Source organism: Tauraco erythrolophus, unplaced genomic scaffold (assembly GCF_009769465.1).
Source record: "Tauraco erythrolophus isolate bTauEry1 unplaced genomic scaffold, bTauEry1.pri scaffold_45_arrow_ctg1, whole genome shotgun sequence".
NCBI classification, from domain to species: Eukaryota; Metazoa; Chordata; class Aves; order Musophagiformes; family Musophagidae; genus Tauraco; species Tauraco erythrolophus.
The window spans coordinates 36,934-64,365 of record NW_028238615.1 but is presented as its reverse complement, the minus strand read 5'-3'; the positions used below and the strand labels follow the sequence as shown (position 1 = coordinate 64,365).

At 45.7% G+C, this 27,432-nt stretch overlaps 1 protein-coding gene across 1 annotated transcript; it reads left to right on the top strand.

The window, feature by feature from the left end:
* Positions 1-87: 87 nt before the first annotated feature.
* Positions 88-27,432, top strand: LCMT2 (leucine carboxyl methyltransferase 2). Its single transcript, XM_086630659.1, has 14 exons — positions 88-126; positions 440-567; positions 2,164-2,245; positions 2,579-2,759; positions 5,116-5,272; positions 5,719-5,908; positions 6,323-6,430; positions 9,475-9,565; positions 12,862-13,119; positions 16,109-16,339; positions 19,485-19,582; positions 23,911-24,098; positions 24,188-24,323; positions 27,055-27,432. Exons 1-14 carry the CDS (start codon positions 88-90, stop codon positions 27,220-27,222), a joined length of 2,055 nt encoding a protein of 684 aa, XP_086486785.1. The 3' UTR covers positions 27,223-27,432.

The window sequence follows — 27,432 nt, the reverse complement described above, 5'->3', positions numbered from 1 at the left end:
CCTGGCGCTCCCCGGCCGGGCGTCGCGCGCTGCGCGTCACTGCGCGCGCCCGGCCGAGCGCGCGAGCTTCCGGTCGCTGCGCGCGGGATGGGCCGCGGGCGCCCGGGCGCGCCGCGCCCCGCCGCCGTGAGTGATCCCCGGCCGGGCGCCGCCCTCCGCCGCGCGGGGGGCCCGCCGGCAGTCCCTGCTCCGGCGGGGCCCCGGCCTGGGTGGCGACGCGCGGGCGGGCTTCAGGGGACGAGGGGAGGCAAACGCGGGGGCGGGAGGCCGGGGCTCGGCGGCGCCGGCGGGAACTGCCCTTCCCTCCCCGCGAGTCCCCTTTGCGCTGCCGGGACCCGCCGTCCCGCCCCGGTGGGCCCGGGCGCTTCCCGGGCCGCGGCGTCGGTCGGAGGCGCCGGAGCCGCGGCCCTGCGCCAGCGCCGTGTCCTTGTCCCGGCAGGTGCAGGGCACCGGCGGCAGCAGCGCCGTCAGCAAGTGCTCGGCGGCTGCGCGGGGCTACATCCAGGACCGGTTCCTGCAGCTCCTGGTGGGGCGGCGGCGGCGGCGGCGAGCCCCTCTCGTCCACCGGTGAGGAGCGGGCGGGGCTCCGGTGGCTGCCGAGCTGCCGTTGCAGCCCGCGGGGGCCTCGCAGCCTCTCCGGCTGCAGAGGGGCCCTGGCGATTCCCCGGGCCCGGCGCTGGCCCTTTTGCTTAAGGCACGGGGTTTTTAATGTGTTTTAAAGAGAGCGCACGTAGTGACGGCGTGGCGGCTGGCAGAGCGCTGCCTGTCAGTGATGGAACCTTTTTGGGCTGTTAGTGTAATTTTCCATGGCTCACGGGCAAAAATTGAAAGCTTTGTCCTGAGTACAGTGTGTCCCCAGACTGGTTCCTGGCTCCACTCTGCAATGCTGCTGAAAACGGCTTTAGATAGGATTTGAAAACTAATGTACTAAAAAATGTTAGCATGTCAGTTGTTTTCTCATTAATGTTCTCCGAAACATTACAATTCCAGTAAGGTATTTGGTGGCTCAGGGGAACTATTATCTTTGGAGTCACTGGCGTCTGATCATTAGGTCTTCTCTGGAGCTTTATGGGACACAAGCATGCGTATTTTAATGTATATATGGGGAGGGTACTATGCCGAGACGGTAGTGGAGTTTACAGAAGATGAGGCTAATAGTTTAATGCAATCAAAATGACTGTAAATTGCCAAATGAGTTTCATTCAAGGTGGAGTGAGTCGGAGGGCGAAGTGGTATTCAAGCAGAAGCTTGCAGGCCTGTGAAGATGAGTACTGCTCATCAGGTCAGGAAGCTGAGCCTGTGTTAACTTGTCACATGACATTGGCATGCCAAAAATAGAGTCATGTATTGCAGTTGTCAACACTGTCATCATGAATTTTGGGACATCTTACACACTGTTCCTTGCAGGGGGGCTGGACTAGATGGCCTTTGAAGGTCCCTTCCAGCCCTAACCATTCTATGATTCTATCTATTGAAATCTTTAGTCCCTGTGAGGAATGGGGATGATAACATGCTTATTAAAGGGAGTGATAGGAACTGGTAAGCCTGTGGGGACATGATGAAACTAACTAAAAGAGAATGCTAAGGAGAAAGAGGCATCAGTTCCTACCAGACTAGGCAAATGGTAAACATTTTCTAGGAGTTAGACAGACTTAGTTCCATTCATTCGAAAAACAGAATGAAATTCCTGTCCTGACTGCTTCTCTTCCCTTTTTTGTTGCCCTCTTACTGCATTTGCACATACTGTAATTCATTTTGTTGTACCCAATAGCCCCTTGTGATTAAAGGATTTAATTTGATATTGTTGTGGCATCTGACTTGGGGCAGGAACTCAGGTATTGGCCACCCACATTGCAGGGGAGCATCCTAACTGTCTGGATTCATATTTTTTTCATCCAGTGAATGTTTATTTATGGAGAACGGAACAGGTCCAGCTAGGATATCTACCCATTTTCTGTAGTCTTGTCGGTTAATACACTTGCTGAATACAGGAGATCTCTAGATATAACAAAATCATCAGACATCTCCCAGTGCAGGTCTATAAATGTGGGGTTATTGGGTAGAAGCTGAGAGGGGAAAAAATCAGATTTTTGAAATGGAGGATGCCAGTGCTGGAGAAACAGGGTTCGTGGACAGTGATTACAACTGAATTTCATTCCACAGGGGTTATTACATCCGCGCCTGTGCTGTAGATCACTGTGTTCAAGACTTCCTGCTGAAGACCCAAAGCCACCCTAGGACACAGGTGTGTTTTCTTCACCTGGGTGTACTGGCGTTTCCACTATATGTGTGAAAAGTCTTTTCAGCCTCTTGGCACTGCAGTAGCTTATTAGTGCATCTGTTGTGATCCTTCCCAGAAGGGCACAGAGAATCTGACTGGCACTACTGTGGCTGTCCATTTGCCACTTTGACAGAAATATTTGGGAGGTGGCAATACCTACACAAAATTCTTCTGCCCTTTGCAGGAGATTGCCTGATTTTGTACTCCACAGATGATGTTATTGAATATTTTTCACACTTAGATGCTCAGGATGCTGCTAGGGTTGAGTATAATTTTTTTCTGATACTTTCTCTGCAGATCCTGTCTTTAGGTGCTGGCTTTGACTCCTTATACTTCCGTTTGAAGGACATGGGTCTTCTGCATCACACTGTGGTATATGAGGTGGATTTTCCAAATGTGGCATGCCAAAAAGCTACTCTGATCAAAAGAATGAGAGAGTTGTCAGCGCTGGTGGGAGATATTGGAGAGGAAGGATTAGGTATGATATCTGTGGAAGGTTTTCTAGATACTAAATGTTTAGAAGAAACAAACATAGCTTCAGCCTTTAAAAAGTGAGATATGATGGTAGAGGAGCTACAAAGTTGTAGATAACAAGCATGTTCATTTTCTGAAAAATTTTGGAACAAATAAATAATTCGTAAACATTGGGAGATAAGAAGATGTGTAGCTGCAAGAGTGGATTTGTCAGGAGCAAATTACATCAAATCAAGTCCAGTTTCTTTCTGTTATAATTTCTGAACTACTGTGTCCAGCTTCGGGCCCACTAGTACAAAGGCAGTGGCAAACTGCAGCATGTCCAGTGAGAGGTCTTGATAAAGTGGAGCACATGACATAGGAGGGGGAGGCTGAGAGAACGGGTTTATTCAGCCTTAAGAGGAGGTTGGGAGGGAGGTGAGTCTTCTTCAACTACCTAATGGGAAAGCGTAGGAAAGATGGAGCCAGACTTTTCTTGGAGTCACGAAGCAAACAAGTCAGGGGCAATGGTTGCAAGTTGCAACAAAGGAAATTCCAGTTACGTGTAATGAAAAGGTTTTTTTTCTTTTCTGCCATGTGAGTAGTTAAAAACAGGAACAGATTGCCTAGAAAGGTGGTGGAATCTCCAGCCTTGGAGGTAGTTAGAGCTTGACTGGACAAAGCCTTGAGCAACCTGATACAGGTAGCTCTGCTGTGAGCAAGGAGTTGGGCTAGATGACCTTCAAAGGTCCCTTTCAACTTAAATTATACCGTGATCTGTGGCTTTATGGATAGGAGAGGAGGTGTGACTCTTAGCTGTCTTGGCTGTAAGAAAACATTAGTTGTTATGTTGGCTGACTTTTGTTTTCCTCTCCAAGGCAGGAAAAAATGAGCCTAACGAAACTGCTGTAGGATATAAGCACAGCTGAAAGGATTATTAGGCCGGCGAGATACTAAGGGGCAGTTCAGTGGCAAAATGGAGGAGTGTAAAATACGGGATTTACTGGAGGTTTCTCTTGCATCTGATTTCCTTCAAGGTTTCTGCTAATATTCTAGACAATATGCTATAGAAGGTGAAAATGTAATAAACCCGCAGGAAACCGGGAGAGTAGCAATATGGTGGATGAGAGTAGGATTTTGACAAAGTGTATTAATGGTCTGGAAAATGTGGAATGAAATACAGTAGAGACATACGTAAGCCACTATGTTTAGACTGTAATAATCAATTTAAACACAGATGGAAGACAGCTACAGAGCTAAGTGCAGACCTCAAGTCCCTGGCTCCCATAAGCAGTTGAACAAGTCTTAGCAAGTAGCTCTTCCATGAGCTTGTTCAGTTTCCTCTTTAATCCACTCACATTTTTAATATCGGCAGCATCCTGTGGCAGGGAATTCTGTCCATACCAATAATCTTCAAGTACTTCAACTAAAAAACAGATGTCAAAAAGACTTGGGAATACCCTATTCCCTGTGTCCAGAGGGCCAGAAGTGATGGATAGACAAGTTAGTTGTTAGAAGAAATTAACAGGGAACACTGGGATGGACTTCTGAAGAAGGCCATTTGGCCTCCAGTAATAGATACCTTTGAGAACAGTGTAGATTAACAGTTCTCAAGGCAGGTATAATTGTTGAATTGAGCTGGTACAGAGGCACAGAGTAAGTGATTTCTATAGGTATTTTACAGTTTGCTTTGTTTATGATTTGATTTGGATTGAAACTGGTCAGCAAGCTATATCTTATGATATTCTTGGGGAGTACAGAGGAATACCGTGATAGTGTTTGCAAATCATAAGTTGGAGCTTATTTCTGAGATCGGTGATGTGAGACTAGTCCTGGTGTTTGCAGAGAGCTAACGTGTGCTGGTTCAGGTTTCAGTGCCATTTTACAGAAATGAAATCTATTTAAAAAGCAAACAAACAAACAAACGCCAAAAAACTTGAGAATGGTTTTATGGTTGTGAGGCAAACCATTCAAATTAAATCAAAGCAACAGTACTTCTTAGCCTAAACTGAAAGGTCTATAAATGAGAGCCCTTGAGATTTGATTCTGAATTACAGTGGTTCTATAAAAATGTTGTTAAAGTAAATATGATAAAGTTTTGTTGTTATGGTAAATGTGATAATAAAATGGCATAAATCTGTAGGTGAATTTACATTAGGAATAATGGAATTTGAGATCTGCATTTAATGGATTGCTGCTTGACACTATCCCTTATGGTTCATTTAGCGATGGGGATTTTTTTGTACATGTGCCAAAGAAATTGAGCTGATGGACACAGCCTTGTGAGCAATTGCCTGTGGGGTTGATTTTCCTGTTTGTCCGTTTTGGTCTCAGTATTGCATCAGCACAGTAGTGAGGTTGTATCATTTTTTGTCTCCCAGGAGTCATTGCCTTTTCTGGAGAGGATTATAAATTACTGGGAGTGGATTTATCAGAGCTGTCTGAGCTGGAGAGAGCCCTGGAGGAAGCCGGACTGGACAATGAAATCCCCATCCTCTTCATAGCAGAGGTGGTGCTCACCTACATGGAAAACAGCAGGTCAGTTGAATTATTCTCTGTTAGCTAGGGGACAAAATGAAAAGAACAAGATTCTTTGTATGTTTGTCACCTGGGGCTGGGAGACCTGCTGTCTTAAAACTAAAGCCTCAGGAATTCTGTGGAAGTCCCAAGCAGCTCCTTGCATCATAATTGTGATGGGGTAATGGGCATCCACATGACATCCTAAAAGGGAGGGGGAAAAAAAGGAAGAAAAACTTCAAAGGAGTGATTCTGAGTTTTTTTTTCTCATCTCCTCCTGAATTCTCTGCACAAACGAGAGAGGAAATGTTCGTAAGTCCACAGCACAGGATTCTCTTTTGTGTATATACCACTTTCAGGATTCCTTAGTAGCATACTTTATGGTGTTGCAGGAAGATGTACTGCATCTGCCATATGATAGGTTGACCCTCGATCATTTAATTTTTTCTGCACGATCTGCCTGACAGGTCAGATGCATTGATTCAGTGGGCGGCAGAGCGTTTCTCTCAGGCATGCTTTCTGCTGTATGAGCAGATGCACCCAGAGGACCCCTTTGGACGTGTCATGCAGCAGCATTTTAGCCAGCTGAACTCTGCGCTTCGTTCTTTGGCACAGTACCCTGATTGTGAGGCACAGCAGAGGCGCTTTTTTGAAAAGGTAAGTAATTGCAGCTTTAGGGCACAGATGAAGCATAATATACCTGTGAAAGATTGTAGCATTAAATAATTTTGGAACTCATCAGCTGTGTCACTTATGAGTTGAAGTAGACAGCGCCAAGGTTGAAACACTGCCTTCTTTGGGAGCATGACTAGTCATTTGAAGGTCCTTCCAGCCAACTTGCAGCCTCCCTTCTGGGATGGGATTAAGGCAAGATGGGTTCCACTGAGACTTTTGATATAATAAATTAAGTTCTTAAGAGCTTTACAGGTAAGAGATCTATCATCACGAGATTCTGGGCTGCTGTTGTTCCAGCTAGATGGTCTTAAAGGCTCATGCAGGTGTTTAATTTAGAGTCTTTGTTTTCTTGTGGGAAGTGAGTCTCCCCCCTAATTTGAGGGATTTCTGTTTTAGGGCTGGACTGAGTGCAGTGTCATGGATATGAATGAGTTTTTCACCTGTTGTACTCCAGAAGATGAGCAGAAAAGAGTGCAGGCGCTGGAGCCTTTTGATGAATATGAGGTAACCCTCCTTTATTCTGAACACCAGTAACTTGACTTTGATGTGATAAGGTGTCTGCAATTATGACCTGTACAAGAGCTGCTGAGGCATCGGTGTTCATGTAGGCAGAAAGGATCTTGAATCAGGCTTAATTAATGCAGAGCCTGCAGGAAGCTCCTTGTCAAGCTTGGGCAAGTAGCATTGGAAGAAGACTCTCTTTGGTGTTAGAAAAGCTTCTTGTTCCTTTCTCAGTGAGTTGTCTCTCAGGGAGACAGTCTTAGCATAGCAAACTAACTGGTGGTATAAAAGATTTGTAGATGCTGAAAGTTTGCATGGGTTCAAGGTGCAATTATTTTAATGAAAGAGAAATCCATTGTGGATTACTGAATACATAAAAATACACCTGATGTGAGGTTCCCGACTGCAAATGGTTGGGAGCATTCCTGGGGGACGTAGATGGCACTTGTCCTGCTCTCTTACATTTCCATAGGCTATTACTGTTTGTCATACTGTTTGTCATCTTAGACGATGTCTAAGAGCAACTGACATCGTCTACCTGGACTTATCCAAAGCATTTGATACTGTCCCACACCACATCCTTGTCTCTAATCTGGAAAGACAAGGTTTTGATGGATGGACCACTCGGTGGATAAGGAATTGGCTGGATGGCCGCACTCAAAGAGTTGTGGTCAACGGTTCAATGTCCAAGTGGAGGCCAGTGAGGAGTGGTGTTCCTCAGGGGTCAGTACTGGGGCCAGTGCTATTTAACATCTTTGTTGGTGACATGGACAGTGGGATCAAGTGCACCCTCAGCAAGTTTACAGATGACACAAGTTGTGTGGTGTTGTGGACACGCTGGAGGGAAGAGATGCCATCCAGAGGGACCTGGACAGGCTGGAGAGATGGGCCTGTGAGAACCTAATGAAGTTCAACAAGGCCAAGTGCAAGGTCCTGCACGTGGGTCGGGGCAATCCCAAGCACATGTACAGGCTGGGTGGAGAATGGATTGAGAGCAGCTCTGAGGAGAAGGACTTGAGGGTGCTGGTTGATTGCTGGCTCAACATAAGCAATGTGCACTTGGAGCCCAGAAAGACAGCTGTATCCTAGGCTTCATCCAAAGCAGTTTGAGCAGCAGGTCGAGGGAGTTGATTCTGCCCCTCTGCTCTACTTTCCTGAGATGCCCCTGCAGTGCCGTGTTCAGCTCTGGAGTCCCCAACTCAAGAAGGACATGGAGCTGCTGGAGCGGGTCCAGAGGAGGCTACAAAAATGATGCGAGGACTGGAGCATCTCTCCTCTGAGAACAGGCTGAGAGAGTTGGGGCTGTTCAGCCTGGAGAAGAGGAGGCTCCGGGGAGACCTTCCAGCACCTTCCAGTTCCTAAAGGGGCTACAAGAAAGCTGAAGAGGGGCTTTGGACAAGGGTGTGTAGTGACAGGACACGGGGCAATGGCTTTAAACTGAAAGAGGGGAGATTTTGATGGGATCTAAGGAAGAAATTCTTCCCTCTGAGGGTGGTGAGGCACTGGAACAGGTTGCCCAGAGGAGTGTGGATGCCTCATTCCTGGAGGTGTTTAAGGTCAGGTTGGATGGGGCTTTGGGCTACCTGGTGTAGTGGAGGGTGTCCCTGCCCATGGCAGGGGGGTTGGAACTAGATGATATTTGAGGTCCCTTCCAACACAAACCATTCTGTGATTCTATGATAAGTCAAAGACACTGAGTAACTTTGACATAAATATCCTGTAGGACACTTGCTAAAAGTTTCCCTTTTGATTTTGTGATTCTCTGTTTATAATTGTTAATAGAAATGTAACAGCTTGCAGTATGAAAACAATTTATTGTGCTTGCATTTATTTTGCCATCGTGCAGGATCTGCTCTGCTACATGAATGCAAAAGTGATGACTGAAAGATGCTGGCAGATTTGCAAAGTGGTGTAGAAATGTCTACAAGAATTATTGTAGATCAAGGCAATTGCTCATACAGTGAGAAAGTAAAGACTTTTTATCATTTTCCTTAAAAAGGAGGCTAACGTGTAGGCAAGTTCAAGCTGAGAAATGTGCATAGGAGGAAGATATGTGACAACGGAGAGCTCTACAATTAGCCTTTGAGATCAAGTAAGGTCCAGGTGTTACGGAAACAAGCTTGATCGAATTAGATAAGAAATGTGAAACACACATAGTGCTAAGAGTAACTAATTTGTAGAATAATTTGCCAGGGGACAAATAGTGGATTCTTCATTTTCAAAAGATGCTTTTTACTTCTGGTAGAAGTTGGGGCCATGATGCTATCGTTGTGGTTTCTTGTGCCTTTTAAATTCATGTTTATGACTTCTAGTCATGTAGTTGGCTGAATATATCCCACCCCATGGGAATGAGCATACTCAATTCCCTAATGTCCGTAAAAGCCAGGGTGGACTCTGATATTGCAACTCAATTCCTTACAGTCCTCGTGCTTGTGCTTCTGCCTCTGAGTGATTCCAGGGCCAGACTGGAAATCATATTTATGTATTATCAGCTAACAGCGACCGTGTTGCACCTTTGAACATTTGTGATTTCTTTGGGATCACGTATATTCCGTGACCTTTAAGAAACCTTAATCCCTCTGGTATGCAGCCCTCACTCTTTTCTGTGATCAGAACTGGGAAACACAAAGGGAAGCTGATTCCAAGAAAAAAAAATGTTCCTCATGCAATGTGTAATTAAGCTATGGAACTCCTTGCCGCAGCATGTTACAGGTGATAAAAGTTTATGTGAGTTCAGAGATCAACTGGCTAGGCTCATGGATCAGAAATCCATCAAGGATTGTTCATCACAAAGGCACAGCTTCTTGCTTAGAAAATCTCCGAGCTGTAAATTTTTGAAGGTTGGAGTGAGGAAGGTGTTTACACACTTGCTCTTTCTCAGGTTCAACTTTAGTCTTCTGATTTTGGCCACTGTTGGAAACAGTGCTAGGCTAGGTTGGTCTTCGATTTGATCACCCTGGCCATTCTGAGATCCGTGCTACTGCTTGCTCTAAGATTTTGAGGGGGATTGTTTGTTTTTGTTTTTTTTTTCTTTGGGCTTGCTACAGGAATGGCATCTGAAATGTTCCCATTACTTTGTCTTGACTGCATCAAAGGGGATGGAACCTTCCTGGACTCCATTGTTATCCAATATGACAGGTACATACTGACTAGTTTTTGTAGTATTCTCTTATCTCATGCAGGCTTCTCTGAGAGATTTTAGGAGACAGTAAAACTCTGGAGGAACAGATGGGATGCTGCCATCTGAGTAGCTTTCTCCATCCTTCTAACAATGGTTCTGCTGTCCATAGGGAAGCCAGGGCTATGTCCTGACTGGTGGTTCTGACCACTTTCATTCTTTCAGTTCATTGAACCTTCCAGTCTGAACAGCTTTTCCTCTGTTTATACGTGGAGCCCTTCAGTGCACAGCTGCACTGCCAGTCTACCCTGCTCCTTCTTGTATTTTTGGGATCCCACAGACTCTCCCTTTCCAATTTATTCCTGCTTGCCTCCATGTATGGCTCTCTGAGACATTCTATCCTTCCAGCTCCCAAAAGGTTGCTACGTTTTATTTACTGCACTATTTATTTATTGTCTAGCAGAGCGCTCAGGAGCGTGTCACAAAGTTTGTACTTTGTTTTGTTTTCTCCTGTGGGTGGAATCGTACATGTGGTATTTCTGCTTCTTGAGATGCTGTTAAATCTGTATGTTGCTTTTTTTAGATGGGAGAAAAGTGGTACAGCTGGGGAAAAGACGAGACCAAGACTGTGTTTCCATGATAAGAAGGACTTGGCAGCAGTAGCAGTCCAAGAAATTCTTGCGTTTGGCTGCTTGCTTCCTTTTTCACGGTGGAAAGCAGATTATTTTTAACCTGTTTCACATCACTAGTCTTGCTCACAGTATAGCACCAGAAGTAATTCTCTCTGCAATTGAAAGTAGAGATCTGTGTTCTAGGGATCAGGAAAAGCAGCTGGAAAAGAATAAGGCAGGATGCCATTCCTTAAGCCAACAGCACCACTGAATGCATTGCGTTGTGTCTTGATTAGATCTGAAAATGTGTAGTAAAATCAAAGCTAAATGAACGGGGGTGTGGTTAAATATACTGTGTGATTGTCCCTGATCCTTGTATTAAAACCTTAAAGGCTCCTAAAAGTGTAGGATCTATCCTTAAGTTAAAAAAAAATGACATTTGCTTAACCGACGTTCATACAGTGAAGGCACTTCATTCATTAGAGGCAGCAATAGAGTCTTTCTGCTGCTGCCTCTCTTGTATTCCAAACTGACAGCAAAAGCCTTCAAAGTCTGGTAAATTATCCGTGCTTAGATATGTTTTACTGGTCACGGCAAAAGGTATGTCTCAAATACCAGTATGTGCCCCCAACTATCATCTCAAATGGATTTGTGTCCCTGTTTGAGAGAGTCCAAGTACTAAACCTTCCAAACAGAGCATGATAAATATATTTTCTGAAATGAAGAACACCCTCAGTCTTAAAAAGAGCCATCTGTCAGAAGACATTTAAGCCCAAGGAGATGAAATTTTTGACTTCCTCAAACTATAGAAAGTAGGGTCTTTTACTAAACCACGTTCAGTTCAGGCAATTTTTCTGGGTATGGCATACAAAAAATAGACTGAGAGCTGTTTCTCCTCCACCTCGTCATATCTTATAACACAAGAATAAGGCACTTGGTTAAAACAAGGCAAATTCAAAACTAATTTAAAGAAAACAATTTGTACAGTGCGTAGGTGAGATAGAGTCCTGTGTTGAAAGCTCTTTTCATACTAAGGGATATAGTATTTAGAGAGACAATATTTAGGTAACTGAAATATTCTTTTGTAGTAGGGCCATTGGAATTAACAGAGATTATTCATCATGCTTTAGAACTTTATTTCAATGCTTTGTGAAGGTAGGACCAAAATCTAGCAAGAAACTTTGAAATCCAGCTTCCAGGTGTTTGTTCTTTTTCTGCTGTTCTTTGCTATTTAAGTAGCCAAATATTGTCTTCATCTGAAAGATGCTCCTTCTGAAGGAATTGCAGCGATTCTTGTCTTGCAGATAGGGAGTCACTGCAGTCTCTTAGCCAGTCTTACCTCTCTCTCCCCCAGTAAAGCAGTCGCAGAACTGTGTCAGGAGCTGAGGGAGCAGTAAGCAGAAGCTGAATGTTGTCCCAGTGGTAGTTTAAACCATTACAGTGTGATTTCTAGGGCACGTCAGATTGTCTGTGTGCTCTGTCAACTTGCTTCACAAGTTTTTTCTTCTTGAAAAGCTGAACAGATTTGCTTAATCTCTCGTTTAAAATGTAGTTCTTGGTTCTTGTTTGTGCACAAGTGTTGTCCCAAAACTTGGATTTGTCACCCGGTGTGCCACAAGCCAATCCACACACAGAGTGGAGGTATTTCCTTGTATTACATATATACGTATATATGGGTGCCTGTCCCAAGACAGCACACCCAGGCTCCAAATTGGTGGTTATATATAAACAAAGCATATTCACCCTCCTAATACATAGATGTTTTATTCTAGTAAATGATTGGTTAAATTCTTTTCTAGCATGTAAATTAGTACACATGCCTAGTCCTTCTTCTCTGGCCTTTCCTTTTGAGTCAGCGTGATTCTGTCCCTCTACTCTGCTCTCGTGAGACCCCACCCGGAATACTGCGTTCAGCTCTGGGGTCCCCAACACAAGAAGGACATGGAGCTGCTGGAGCAGGTCCAGAGGAGGCCACGAAGATGATCCGAGGGCTGGAGCACCTTTGCTCTGGAGACAGGCTGGGAGAGTTGGGGCTGTTCAGCCTGGAGAAGAGAAGGCTCCGGGGTGATCTTATAGCAGCCTTCCAGTGCCTAAAGGGGGCCTACAGGAAAGCTGGAGAGGGGCTGCTTACAAGGGCGTGTAGTGATAGGACAAGGAGCAATGGCTTTAAATTGAAAGAGGGCAGATTTCGCTTAGATATGAGGAAGAAATTTTTCCCTCAGAGGGTGGTGAGGCACTGGAACAGGTTGTCCAGAGAAGGTGTAGATGCCCCATCCCTGGAAGCGTTCAAGGCCAGGTTGGATGGGGCTTTGGGCAACCTGGTGTAGTGAAGGGTGTCCCTGCCCATGGCAGGGGGGTTGTAACTAGACGATCTTTGAGGTCCCTTCCAACCCAAACCATTCTATGATTCTATGGTTCTATAACTGGGATAGATGGTCTGTGAGTTGGTGGTTGTGATCTCCCCCTGCTGGAATTAGTCTTCCCCTAGTTTCTTATTTCTTTGGCACGTTTAAGCAGTTCTTCATGGGTTGCTGATTAAACTAGAGATTCATCACTTGTTTGAAACTTCTGCTTCTGATAAATATATACAAAGGTACATTGTTTTAAGATCCTGGTGTTCTGCAATTTCCTTAAGTCTGGTAGAGTTAATTTCTAACCCATAGTATTTTGACATCACAAGTTCTTTGGTTCTCTTCCACTTACAGTTCCTCATCATGACGCTCCGTTCAGGGTGGCTGGGAGTATCACTGCAGCAGTGTGTGCAATGCAGTCTGAAATATATGGCCTGAGACGTTACGGTCACCACTCTGTTCTTATAAAACCCAATGTGATTCTCACCACTGGAGGCTTTGGGGAAGAGGATGGACGGCACTGCCGTATGAGAAATTTTCATGTGCTAATTAAGCATGGAGGCTACTGGAAAGCTGGCTCTGTGAAAAAGGAAAATCCTGATAAAAGATGGGGTGAGTTCCCACACTGATGGTAAGCGTAAGGAAGATGTTCTTGTGCTAACAACGAAGTAATGTCTAGTGGAAAAGTGATGTCACAGCGCAGTTATGCTGGCAGACAAAGAGATCCGAAGGTTCTGAACGCTAAGTGCCAGGTCTTGCACTTGGATCATAACAAACCTATGCAACGCTATAGCCTTGGGGAAGAATGGCTGGAAAGCTGACCAGCAGAAAAGGACCTGGGACTGTTGGTTGACAGCCGGCTGAATATGAGCCAGCAGTGTGCCCAGGTGGCCAAGAAGACAAATAGCATCCTGGCTTGTATCAGCAATAGTGTGGCCAGCAGGACTGGGGAAGTGATTGTCCCCCTGTACTTGGCACTGGTGAGGCCGCACCTCAAAGCCTGTGTTCAGTGTTGGGCCCCTCACTACAAGAAGGACATTAAGGTGCTGGAGTGTGTCCAGAGAAGGGCACAGAGCTGGTGAAGGGTCTGGAGCACAAGTCTTATGAGGAGCGGCTGAGGGAACTGGGGTTGTTCAGCCTGGAGAAAAGGCAGCTCAGGGGAGACCTTCTCGCTCTCTACAGCTACCTGAAAGGAGGTTGTAGTGAATTGGATGTCAGTCTCTTTTCCCAAGTAACAAGTGATAGGACAAGAGAAAACAATTTCAGGTTGTACCAGGGGAGGTTTAGATTGGATATTAGGAAAAAATTCTTCACTGAAAGGGTTGTCAAACATTGGAACAAGCTGCCTGGGGCAGTGGTTGAGTCACCATCCCTGGATGTATATAAAAGATGTGTTGACGTGGCGCTTAGGGACAGGTTTAATGGTGAATTTGGCAGTGTTAGGTTTACAGTTGGACTCGATGATCTTAAGGGTCTTTTCCAACCTAAATGGTTCTAAGATTCTATTAATTTAATGGGAGAAAGATTTCATAGATTTCATAGATTTTCTAGGTTGGAAAAGACCTTAGAGATCATCCAGTCCAACCGTCCCTAATCCCCCATTAAACCATATCCCTAAGTGATAGGTTCCAAGTGCACCATGCACCCTTTTCTTAAACGCATCCAGGGATGGGGACTCAACCACCTCCCTGGGCAGCCTATTCCAGTGGCTGACAACCCTTTCAGAGAAGAAATTCTTTCTAACATCCAACCTGAATCTCCCCTGACTAAGCTTATGCCCATTTCCTCTTGTTCTATCACCCATCACTAATGTAAAGAGCCCTTCCCCCACCTCCCCACCATCCCTTCTCAAGTATTTGTAGGCTGTAATCAGGTCTCCCCTCAGCCTCCTCTTCTCCAGGCTAAACAGCCCCAACTCCCTCAGCCGCTCCCCATAAGTTTTATTTTCCAGCCCCTTGACCAGTTTAGTCGCCCTTCTCTGGACCCGCTCCAGGAGCTCAACATCTCTCTTAAAGCGAGGGGCCCAAAACTGGGCACAATATTCCAGGTGCGGCCTCACCAGTGCCGAGTACAGGGGCAGGATCACTTCCCTGTTCCTGCTGGTCACACTATTCTTGACACACGCCAGTATCCCATTGGCCTTTTTGGCCACCTGGGCACACTGCTGGCTCATATCAAGCCGGTAGTCAACCAACACCCCCAGGTCCTTCTCCGCCAGGCAGCTCTCCAGCCACTCCTCCCCGAGCCTATAGCGATGCTTGGGGTTTTTATACCCCAAGTGAAGGACTCTGCCCTTGGCCTTATTAAAGCTCATGCCGTTGGCCTCAGCCCAACGATCCAGCCTGTTCAAATCCCTCTGAAGGGCCTCCCTACCCTCGAGCAGATCGACACAGCCTCCCAGCTTGGTGTCGTCCGCAAACTTACTGAGGGTACATTCAATCCCCTCATCCAGGTCATTGATAAAGATGTTAAACAGAACTGGACCCAGCACTGAGCCCTGGGGAACCCCACTGGTGACCGGCCTCCAGCCGGATTTAGCCCCATTTACCGCCACTCTTTGGGCCCGGCCATCCAGCCAGTTTTTAACCCAGAGGAGGGTGTGCCTATCCAGGCCAGCAGTTACCAGTTTCTCAACCAGAACACTATGAGAGACTGTATCAAAGGCTTTACTGAGGTCCAGGAAAACTACATCCACAGCCCTTCCCTCGTCAACCAGGCGGCTCACCCTGTCATAGAAGGTGATCAGGTTTGATTGGCAAGACCTGCCTTTCATAAACCCATGTTGACTGGGCCTGATCACCCGGTTAACCTGTATGTGCTCGTTAATAGCACTCAAGATAACCTGTTCCATGACTGTGCCCGTCACCGAGGTCAGACTGACAGGCCTGTAGTTCCCCGGATCCTCCTTCCGCCCTTTTTTGTAAATGGGGGTAACATCCGCCAGCCTCCAGTCCAGCGGAACTTCCCCAGTGAGCCAAGACTGTCCAAAGATAATGGACAGGGGTTTGGCAATGACATCCGCCAGCTCTCTCAGGACTCTCGGGTGGATACCATCAGGCCCCATAGACTTGTGGGCATCCAGCCGAAGGAGCAGATCCTTGACCCGTTCCGCTTGGATCACAGGAGCTTCGATCTGCTCTCCCTCCCCACACTCAGACACCGAAGGCCAGCTCACCTGGGAACTGCTGACCTTATTATTAAAGACTGAGGCAAAGAAGGCATTAAGGACCTCAACCTTGTCCTCATCCCTAGTGACTAACGTACCCCCTGTGTCCAGTAGGGGCTGGAGGTGATCTTTAGCCCTCCTTTTGTTGTTAATGTATTTATAGAAGGACTTTTTGTTGTCCTTTACGGAGCAGCCTAGTCTTAAGTTCCAGTTGGGCTTTTGCCCCCCTGATTATCTCCCTACATGCCCTGTAGTCCTCCCTGGACGCCTGCCCATTCTTCCAAGACTTATAGACTTCCCTTTTTCTTTTGAGGTGTTCCCAGATCTCCTTGGTCATCCAAGCCGGTTTTCTACCCCGGCAACTCGATTTCCGGCACACAGGGACAGCTCGCTCCTGTGATTGATGTGAGCTGTGATTTTTTTGTATCTCTACAGACGAGCGGTTGTACCACACTGTGTCATGTCTCTCGAACAGTCTGGCCCTGGTGGTAGGAGGGCGAACATCCCCATCAAGGGCAGGTTTGGGAATGTTGTGGCTAAAGTTCCCTGAAAGCTGTAATGCCTCGGACCCAGATGATGTTACAGTGGAGCTTGTAAGCCTGCAGCCTTTTGCTGAACCAGCTGCTTTGCGTTGGAGACACAGTACAACTGAAGTAATATTCAAAGGTAAAAAGCCTGGAAAGAGTGGAAATGGCTGTAGATATGTGGAGGTGTGCAAATTCCAGAATGTATGGGGCAGTCCTGTCCAGACAGTGGGGTCTAAAAGGCCAAGTGTCATGATACAGCCTTACTTTTTGTGTAGTACAGGCTATGCAGTTAATGTTGTGCATTGTATTCCTTTGTCTGAAACAGTAGCTTTTTGCTGAACATTTTGAAAAGAACATGATCTTGATAGATTGATCATCACTTTAGAGAATCAAGTTACGTTTTGTTTCAGGGTGATTTTTTTTTTCCAGGCTTAAAGCCTTAAGGCTTAAACTTCATTTGAATGTATTTTTCTTATCATATCTGCCCAGTTCTTGTGCCTTTTTTGTTTGTCAAGTATTTGTGAGAGGCTTTAGTAAATCTGACAAAAGGGAAAGACTGAGCTGTCTCGACTGAATTTCCTGAACTGAGCAACTGAATTGGTTGATCCAACGATTGAGCAGGATTTCAGTTATCTCTGCCATTAGTACAAGGTCGACTTGTTATAGAACCTATACAACAGATACCTTGTGATAATGACTTTTATTATAGATGAGCTGCAATCTTGTTAGTTTTCTAGATGCAGGGCAGGAATCAAAAATACGTATGACTCTATAGTTCTGAAAAAAGCTCATAATGCATTTTTGGAAGCACTACAATATATACTTGCAACTGCGATTTGGTTGACTCTCTCTCACAAACACCCCTACCCACAAATGAAAAGACTCATTTCCAGCTGTTCCTGTTTAAGGTACAGGATGTGGCCAGACAGGCATACTGACCAGCAGCCTGTTTACATGTGACTAGCCCATTTTATCCTGTTACCCATCTGTCTTCCTGTGTTTGTACCTCTCCAAATCACCTAAATCCACCTATTTTTCTGCCTCTGGTTCTCTCCTGAGCACCCCGTAAGTCGTCTTACGCAAACCCTAAATGCTCTTCCCCTGCATCTTATAATGTGTCCCATACCCCTAGGCAGTAGCCCCTCAAAGGTGCTCCAGAGAGTTGCTCCTGTTCACTCATTTCGATGGGTTTCATAGCTGGACAGCGGGGCTGACGCTTGTCCTGGGACAGCCCTGGGAGGAACCAGGACAGATTGTCGATTCTGTAAGCAAGTAACTGGGGTTCTGTTGCCTGCACACCTGCCACTTCTGTGCTCCTCTTGTGCGTGAGGAAATGAGCCTTTTACGGCTTGATTGCTTTTCTGGGATGGGTCTGGAAACAGCTGAGGCAGCATATTATTTGGGTTCCCCTGCCTTGTTTTGCCTCTATGCTCCTCTGTGGGTGTGCAGGTGAGCTTTTGAGCATGTATCCCAGCACTGCTAGTGAGTGAGGCTTTGTAATGATAAACAGATGCTTAAAAGCAAAGCAAAGCAAATGTTAAGAATTCTTAGTGTTAAGAATTACTAGTAAAGTAACAAAAACCAGAATGGAGAATACTGTTGTGCCATTATGTAAATCATTCAATCATAGAATGGTTTGGGTTGGAAGGGACCTTTGAAGGTCATCCAGTTCCAACCCCCCTGCCATGGGCAGGGACACCCTCCACTACACCAGGTTGCCCAAAGCCCCATCCAACCTGGCCTGGAACACTGCCAGGGATGGGGCAGCCACAGCTTCTCTGGGCAACCTGCGCCAAGACAACCTGATGTAGGGGAAGGTGTCCCTGTCCACTGCAGGGGAGTTGGAACTAGATGATCTTTAAGGTCCCTTCCAGCCCCAAACATTCTATGATTCTATGAAATGTTACTCTTCTAGTAGCAATTAAAAAATACTCAGTAGTTCTGACTAGGTCTAGAATCAAGCACTGCAGTGGCACGCTGAAGGTTTGTCTAGTAAAAGATATCGACAGTAAGGGGCAAAAACTTTAGCAGTTGTTAGCAAGTCAGTGGTGAGACTTGGTGGAATTCTGGAGGTGAAAGCTGTCTTTTCTTAAGCTGTTTCATTCTCCAGTAGCTGACAGGGAGCTATTGAAGGGGAACACCAAGGGAATTGTTTAATTAACACCATAATGTAGTTTAGAGTTCAGCCTTCCAGTCTAAATTTTACATCAAAGAAGCAATTACTAAATGGGTAAATAAAATTTTATAAATAATACATTGGGTTTTGTCTTTGTCAGACTGTATTGTATTATAGTTTTGCCTTGATTTTGCTTTGTAGCTGAAATGTTCAGTTTACAACACTTCAGTAAGTGATACAAACCAACACTTGTGTTAATTGCACAGTCCATTGTGAAGAAGTGAGCTGACAGCATAGTGCAATTAATGCAGATCCTTGACATCTACCAAGAGTACTTTTGCACCTTCTATACCTCCTTTTTGAGACTTCTCCACGTTAACTCCTGCACACTTAGGTTATCATTATGTCCCTTTTGTATGAACAAATACACATCTTATGAGGATTTACCTGTTTCCTTGGGATAAATAGGTGCCATTGTGTTGCTATGATTACTGTACTTAGGGTTTTCTAGTTTTATTAGTTCTACAGATGTAATCTTTCTGTTGTCTAAATTTTCATTCCTTGGGTCCATTATGTATATTAAACTCCATGTTTTCTCCTTTTGCTTTTGAGACTATAGTGTGTGGTTTTCCATTCAGACCTTAAATATTCAGAAACTATATAATGTAGCTAAATGATGGAGGTCTTCTGAATGACCATAAATGTGAATAATACAGCTTCTTAGTAAAAATACTTAGTCTTCTATGTGTTGTATAAAAGATCTAGATACAAGAGTAATTCTTGTGTCTATGAAACAATTTCTTCCATTTATTGCTCAAGTCAGGTTGCCCAGAGAGGTGGTGGATGCTCCATCCCTGGAGACGTTCAAGGCCAGGTTGGACGAGGCCCTGAGCAACCTGATCTAGTTGGAGATATCCCTGTTCCTTGCAGGGGGGTTGGACTAGATGACCTTTGAAGGTCCCTTCCAGCCCTAACGATTCTATGATTCTAAGTCTGGAAATATTTGCCAAGTTGCTGGATGTTTTAATATAAATAATGTGTAAAACTTTTGCCTGACTGCATTAATTTCTGTCTTGGGTCAGCTTCCCTTCTGTGCAAACAGAAATTTTTGCTTTTGTGAAATACCAAATTCTAACTTCTTTTTTCACCTGATTGTCTTTTTCTGTAGGCGAGAAGTACCTGTTTTTATATGGTGGCCGCTCTGCTATGGAGCCTGTGCTAGGGGACTGGTATTTCCTGCACACTCAAGAACTTTCCTGCACTGTGGTAAGAATTTAGGGAGGCCGTGGGGAGTAGAAATTGAGTTCACTTCATAGGTGCATGCTGCTGTATTGGAAGCCCAACTAAATCACAGTGGTATTACCATATTGAAGCGGATGGCATTGGCAGTACTGTCGTGCTCCACGGTGATTAGAGTTAGAGCTAACGTCTAAATATTGCTATTTAGTGCAATACCATCTTATAATTGAGGTTGGAAGGGAACATCTGGAGATCATCTAGTCCAGCACCCTTGCTTAAAGCAGGTGTAACTAAGAACAGGTTGCTCAGGATATTGTCCACTCAGATTTTGATTATCTCCAAAGATGGAGACTCCACAACCTCTTTGGGCAACCTATTCCAGTGCTTGACCACCCTTATAGTAAAATGTGAGGGGTTTTTATGATTAAGTGAATTTTTTTGTATTTCAGTTTGTGCCCATTGCCTCTTGCCCTGTCGCTGGATACTACTGAGGACATTCTGTCTCCATCTTCTTTCATCTCTCCCATTAGGCATTTATACATGTCGATAAGATTTCCCCGTGAGTGTCCTCATTCACCGAGGCAGGTACCTCTGGTGCCAGCATGATATGCAGCAGACGCGCTTTGCAGTTAGCAGGGAGTTTTCTGAGCCAGGGAAGCCTTGGGAGTGTGCAGAGACAGAGCCAGGAGCAACTGTGGCCAAGCCTCCCCCACTGATAAAAGAAACCCTTAGGGAGTGCTAGCGACCAAGAGTGCTGCGACCAGGGCATGCAAACAGCGCGGCGTGGCGTGGCATGGCATGGCATCCAGGGTGTGATGTGGCAGTTTGCACCAAAGGGCACTGTACCTTTGCCAGCTCAAACAGGGAGCAATGGTATCTACCCAGCAGAAGGCTATCTATGTCCGCAACTGACGCAGCGTCCCGGGCAGAGCTCTGATGGGAACATGCTGCCACCCTGGTCCTCATGGGGGACTTCAACCACCCTGACATCTGTTGGAGAGACAATACGGCAGGGCACAGGCAGTCTAGGAGGTTCCTGGAATGCGTGGATGACAACTTCCTCCTGCAGGTGATAGAGGAGCCGACAAGGAGGGGTGCCATGCTCGACCTTGTGCTCACCAACAGGGAGGGACTGGTGGGCGATGTGAAACTTAAGGATAGCCTTGGCTGCAGTGACCACGACACAGTGGAGTTCAAGATCCATGGGGCAGCAAGGAAACCATTCAGCAAGCTCTGTACCCTAGACTTCAGGAAGGCGGACTTCGGCCTCTTGAAGCACCTGATGGGCAAAGTGCCGTGGGAGGCGGCCCTGGAGGGACAAGGGGCCCAGGAAAGTTGGTCCACATTCAAGGAGCACCTTCTCCAAGCTCAGCAGAGGTGCATCCCGACGAAGAACAAGTCGGGCAAAAAGACCAGGAGGCCGGCGTGGATGAGCAAGGAGCTCCTGGACCAACTGAAAATGAAGAGGTTAGCCTACAGAGGGTGGAAGCGGAGACAGATAGCCTGGGAGGAATACAGAGAAGCTGTAAGAGTGACCAGGGATCAAGTGAGGAAGGCTAAAGCCCTAAAGGAATTGAATTTGGCAAGGGATATAAAAAGCAACAAGAAATGCTTCTATAGGTATGTAGGGGACAAAAGGAAGTCCAAGGAGAACATAGGCCCCCTCCGGAAGGATACTGGTGCTCTGGTTACCCGGGACATAGAGAAGGCTGAGGTACTCAATGAATTTTTTGCCTCAGTCTTCACTGGTAAAGCCTCTTGTCTTGCCACCCAAGCTGTGGAAAGAACTAGCAGGGACTCTGAGGATGAACCACCGCCCACTGTACTTGAAGACCAGGTTCGAGAACATCTGAGGAACTTGAAGGTGCACAAGTCCATGGGACCTGATGAGATCCATCCGCGGGTCCTGAAGGAACTGGCGGATGAAGTTGCCAAGCCACTGGCTATTGTATTCGAGAAGTCGTGGCGGTCTGGCGAGGTCCCCGATGACTGGAAGAGAGGGAACATAACCCCCATTTTTAAAAAGGGGAACAAGGAGGACCCGGGCAACTACAGACCGGTCAGCCTCACCTCTGTGCCTGGCAAGGTCATGGAGCAGATTCTCCTGGGAACCATGCTAAGGCACATGGAGAGCAAGGAGGTGGTGGGTGACAGCCAACATGGCTTCACCAAAGGCAGATCGTGCCTGACCAACTTGGTGGCCTTTTACGATGGGGTGACAACATCGGTGGACAAGGGTCGACCAACGGATGTCATCTACCTGGACTTGTGCAAAGCTTTTGACACTGTCCCGCACGACATTCTTCTCTCTAAACTAGAGAGGCATGGGTTTGATGGATGGACCACTCGGTGGATAAGGAATTGGCTCAATGGCCGCACTCAGAGAGTAGTGGTCAACGGCTCAATGTCCAAGTGGAGACCGGTCACGAGTGGCGTCCCTCAGGGGTCCGTGTTGGGCCCGGCCCTCTTCAACATCTTTGTCGGTGACGTGGACAGTGGCATGGAGTGCACCCTCAGCAAGTTCGCCGATGACACCAAGCTGTGTGGTGCCGTCGACACGCTGGAAGGGAGGGATGCCATCCAGAGGGACCTCGACAGGCTGGAGAGGTGGGCCCGTACCAACCTCATGAAGTTTAACCAGGCCAAATGCAAGGTCCTACATCTGAGTCGTGGCAATCCCAGGCATAAATACAGACTGGGTGGTGAATGGATCGAGAGCAGCCCTGAGGAGAAGGACTTGGGAGTACTGGTGGACGAGAAGCTCAATATGAGCCGGCAATGTGCTCTTGCGGCCCAGAAGGCCAACCGCGTCCTGGGCTGCATCAAGAGGAGCGTGGCCAGCAGGTCGAGGGAGGTGATTCTCCCCCTCTACTCTGCCCTTGTGAGACCTCACTTGGAGTACTGCGTCCAGTTCTGGAGTCCCCAACATAAGAAGGACATGGACCAGTTGGAGAGGGTCCAGAGGAGGGCCACGAAGATGATAAGAGGGCTGGAGCACCTTTCCTATGAGGACAGGCTGAAAGAGTTGGGGCTGTTCAGCCTGGAGAAGAGGAGGCTCCGGGGTGACCTTATAGCGGTCTTCCAGTACCTCAAGGGGGCCTACAGGAAAGATGGGGAGAGGCTGTTCAGGAGGGCCAGTTATGATAGGACAAGGGGTAACGGTTTTAAAATAGAGGGAGGTAGGTTCAGGTTGGATATTAGGAAAAAATTTTTTACCATGAGAGTGGTAGAACACTGGAACAGGTTGCCCAGAGAGGTGGTGGATGCTCCATCCCTGGAGACGTTCAAGGCCAGGTTGGACAAGGCCCTGAGCAACCTGATCTAGTTGGAGATATCCCTGTTCCTTGCAGGGGGGTTGGACTAGATGACCTTTGAAGGTCCCTTCCAGCCCTAACCATTCTATGATTCTATGATTGTGATCATAACGAGAATGACCAGATCATATACCTTACAGGGGAAGATTTTGAAGGACTTGTAGCTATTGAGTCTGGAAAAGATTCAAGATAGAAATAAATTTTCAAATATGTAAAATATAGCTGCAGAGAGGACAAACAAATTATTCTCCATGTTTACTTTGAGTAGTACAAGGAATCTATAGAAAGGGCAACTTCAACTGGACACTTAGAAGAGCTCTTAATTGTGAAGATAGTAAAGTGCCGAAAGAGGTGGGACGTTCTTGTCACTGCAGACTTTGAGAAACTATTAAATAACCATCTGTCCAGATGGTAATAGATATAGTTGGATTTGCCTTAGAAGAAAGGGATGGACCAGATGGCCTCTGAAATTTTCTCCACAGATTGTTTGTTATAATATTCCTTTAAACCCATCATCTTACATTTTTGCCTTTAGCGCTTGCACTAGAGGTTTTCTTTCTGCATATTAGTACTGCAGTCAGCATTTTATCTTGCTCTGTGGTTTGAACCATTGATCACCTGCTTTGCTGGTCACTGCATTATTCCATGTGTTTACAAACTTGTGGTTCTCAGGGGCATGTCTTGAACAGAAAGTAACACGCAAGAATGCAAATAAAGTTACCTCTAATAAATGTGCAGAAATAAAACCCTCTGAAGACTGAGCAATATTGAATATACTGAGGGCCAGCAAAATATTTGAGACAGTGTAAATGGGAACAGTTCTACTTAGCCATCCCTAGAGGAACATGTGTAGATTGGGGTTTTTTTTGGTTGTGTCCTATCATGCTTACTCTGTTCCACTCCAGCAACTGTTCGTATCCTATGGCAGGAAATAACGTTACATCCCACAGGACATGAAACAGGAAGAGACCATTTAAGAGCCTGGACATGACGAAGACACCTAGCTTGGCAAACTTCAGCCTTGGACTTATGTTTTCTTAGATTCCTGTTGAAGGTCCAGTACCAGAAAGCCGTCACTCTCACAGTGCCTGTAGCTGGAAAGGAGGAGTGCTAATTGCAGGAGGTCTGGGAGCAGCTGAGCAGCCTTTAGGTTCAGTTTTCTTTCTGAGGGACCTTGAACATGGCTTTCAGTGGCAGACAGTAGACACACATCCTCCTCTTATCCCAAGGTAAGTAGAAGGCATTCAGCAGTGAATCTTCAGCCTGTTTCTGTCTGCGTCCCTTACTAATGGAGTTCAGTCTCATTTTGAACTTACAGGTATTCACATACTGCACACGTGCATGACGGAAAACTTCTGCTTGTTGGTGGAGTGTGGTTTCATTCATCCGCTGTGCCAGGTGTCACTGTCATTGACTTAACGACTGGTCTCTGCTTGGACTATACGATTAATGTGGCAAGTACTGAATTTTTTCTTTCGGAGTAAACAGTGTTTTGTGAAGGAACCTGGTAACTTTAGGGCTATTCCCTAAAACACAGTAGGAAGTGCAAAGTAGGCATTTTCGTGACTGGAATAAATATTCCTTGTTTGAGCTAGAATCTAATTTTGAAGTGCTTTTACCCATCCAGACAACATAATAGTGTTAAAGGAGGGAGAGTCTGAGTGTAGAGAAGACTGGAGGGCACGGAGTTGCTCTATACCAGAAGAGGGAGCAGAAGTGAGATGGGCACAAGCATAGTCATTTCAGGATGTCTGTGGAAGAAGAGAACAGATGAAACCAGAGCCTCAGTTAGTCTTTATGGAGGTCTGTGGTATCGTTTCATTAAAAACTTCATGGTGGAAATTGCTGTGTGCTATAGCTGATGCCTGAAGTACAGGAAGAAAACAGCATGGAAATACTGGAAACTCTACTTAAATGTAAGAAAACTTTTTACTGTAAGGGTGATTGAACACTGAACAGGTTGCTCAGAGAAGCTGTGGTATCTCCATCATTGGAGATGCTCAAAACCTGACTGGGCAAAGTACTGAGCAACCTGCTGTAATTGAGCCTGCTTTGCACAGGGGTGGTTTTACGAGAGGATACTCAGAGGTCCCTTCCAACCTTAACTATTCCGTGATTCTGTTCTATGATTCGGTGAAGAACAATCATACAGATGATGTCACATAGCATGATTTTGGCATATTCTGGGCAAAACTTGGTCTAAATCTGTGAGTAGCCCTCATCTGTGATAATAGTGCCTGGAGTACAAGAAAGATATGGACCTGTTTGAGCGGGTCCAGAGGAGGGCCACAAAAATGATCAGAGGGATGGAACACCTCTCCTATGAGGACAGGCTGAGAGATAGTTGAGTTTGTTTAGGCTGGAGAAGAGAAGGCTCTGTGACACCTTATTGCAGCCTTTCGATACTTAAAGGGGGCTTATAAGAAAGATGGGAACAGACTTTTTCATAGGGCCTGTAGTGGCAGGACAAGGGGTAATGGTTTTAAACTAAAGGAGATTAGATTCAGACTAGATATAAAGAAGAAATTTTTTACAATGATGGTGGTGAAACACTGGAACAGGTTGCCCAGAGAAGTTGTAGATGCCCCATCCCTGAACACATTCAAGGTCAGGTTGGACGAAGCTCTCAGCAGCCTTATCTAGTTGAAGCTGTCCCTGCTCATTGCAAAGCGGGTTGGACTAGATGACCTTTAAAGGCACCTTCTAACCCAAACCATTCTGTGATGCGATGAGAAAGCTTCTGTTGCTTGACAAGTTTTTATTTGTCTAGAGAAACAAATTTCTTCAGATACCTGTATGTATGGATCCTGTCTTTGTTGAAACTGGAATTTCTGACTAGTCTGTTTTTTATAAAAGAGGCAGTATATGTACATCTGGCAGCATTTTCCTGAGGGCGTAAAGCATGAATTATGCTTAACTGTAGTTTAGCTTTTTCTTACTCTCTATAGCAGAAGTTCTAAGTGGCCTAGTATCCTTTAGATGAAATAGACTACTCTTGTTGGATAGCAGTGATAATAAAGTTGTATCTCAAAGAATAAAACTTTTTTATTTACATGGAATAAGTGGATGCAGATGGATTGGTAGCTACCTTTACTTATGAGCTATTGGCTTTGACTTAGGTGAAACTCTGTAGGCTTTTGAACAGGTGGTCCCAGTTTTGAAAGACCGGAGTTGTCAGTGATTTTCTCTGCAGTACTAGATACTATTAGTATTACTGGATTCTATTAGTACTGTTACTATTAGTATTACTGCTTTGATACATCTGTTAGAAGTGATAGCACCAAAACCATTGGCTGGCAGCTTTCTCTGTGCTTGAAAAAGCCATGGAACAGTTACCATGGGCAAATGCATCTCTCTAACTCCCTATCCCTTAACTGTTCTCCAAGGCTATAGACAAGGGTGCACTCATAAAAGTTGCCTTCTGTCTTGAGGATTTTACAAAAGAAGCCTCTACAACCTGTCCTCTTCAGATTCCAGTGGCCCCAACAAGAAATGAATTGCCAACACAGCAGTTTTATTACCGCTGCAGTCTGTTACCTGCAACAAGTGTGTCTCCAACATTTACTTTCCTGAGCTTTCCAGTGTTGGAGGTCATCATGAAAAAGCTGCTCTATAGATTGTCAGATATACAGGTTATAAATCAGATGTTTCTTGGACCTCAGATGTTCAGCTGTATACTTTAGGCTGTTTCCTTTGTGGTGAAGAGTGCATGACTGTTCATTGCTTTTTCTGATGTAAGAAGTAGGAGACATCAAAAGAAGCTGGCAAGCAAACGAGTGCTTCATATGAAACATAGTTAAGCTCTGCAACTCCTCGCCAGAGGACATGAATGCCAAAGGTTTACATGGATTCAAAAAGTGACTGGGTATGTTCTTGGAAGGAAAAATGTTAAGGTTCAGGGAGTACAAAGACATTATCTCTCCTTAAAAATCACTGAACTGCAAGGTGCTTGGGAGGTGGAGTATACTAGAGGAGTATAGCATGGTTTCCATATTCCTGTGTTCTCTAACTGTCTATTCTTGCCCACATTTGTGGATGCTATAGTGAACTAAATTGTCCTAGATGGGACCCAGTGTGGCTGTTTCTAACTTTCTAATGAAGATACCGTATGAAATACCTCTACAGCACTGTATGAGGTACACGTGTTGAAGTCCTGTTTGTTCAAAATCTTCTTTCCTTTTTTAGGAGCATCTGGAATGGCCATTAATGCTACATAATCATAGCAGTGTCTTTCTGCCAAATGAGAAGGAGTTGTTGCTTATTGGCGGTGGTGGGAACTGCTTCTCCTTTGGGACACATCTGAACCCAGAGCCTGTCTCATTGAGCCTCAGCAACATCCTGAGCAGCCACTGACTGGGACCAAACAGGACTGAACCATGCTGCTGCACTGTGGTGAGACATCTGTGCACTTACAGGTCTGAGAGCAGCGATAAGTGTCTACAAAGGTTTTGTATCCAGAATGCATTTGTAAAGGTGGGATTAGGAGGGACAGTTATGCAGGGGTTGCATACTTCATCTGTCCTTTTTTTGTACTGCTCTTTGTGTTGCTGTAAATAAAATATC

Bases quoted from the DNA above. Each gene is read 5' to 3' on its own strand.
- LCMT2 (XM_086630659.1), top strand. From the start codon at position 88: ATGGGCCGCGGGCGCCCGGGCGCGCCGCGCCCCGCCGCC. The intron at 5,273-5,718 runs GTCAGTTGAATT...TCTGCCTGACAG, and splicing joins ACCTACATGGAAAACAGCAG to GTCAGATGCATTGATTCAGT. The intron at 24,099-24,187 runs GTAAGTAGAAGG...TTGAACTTACAG, and splicing joins CATCCTCCTCTTATCCCAAG to GTATTCACATACTGCACACG.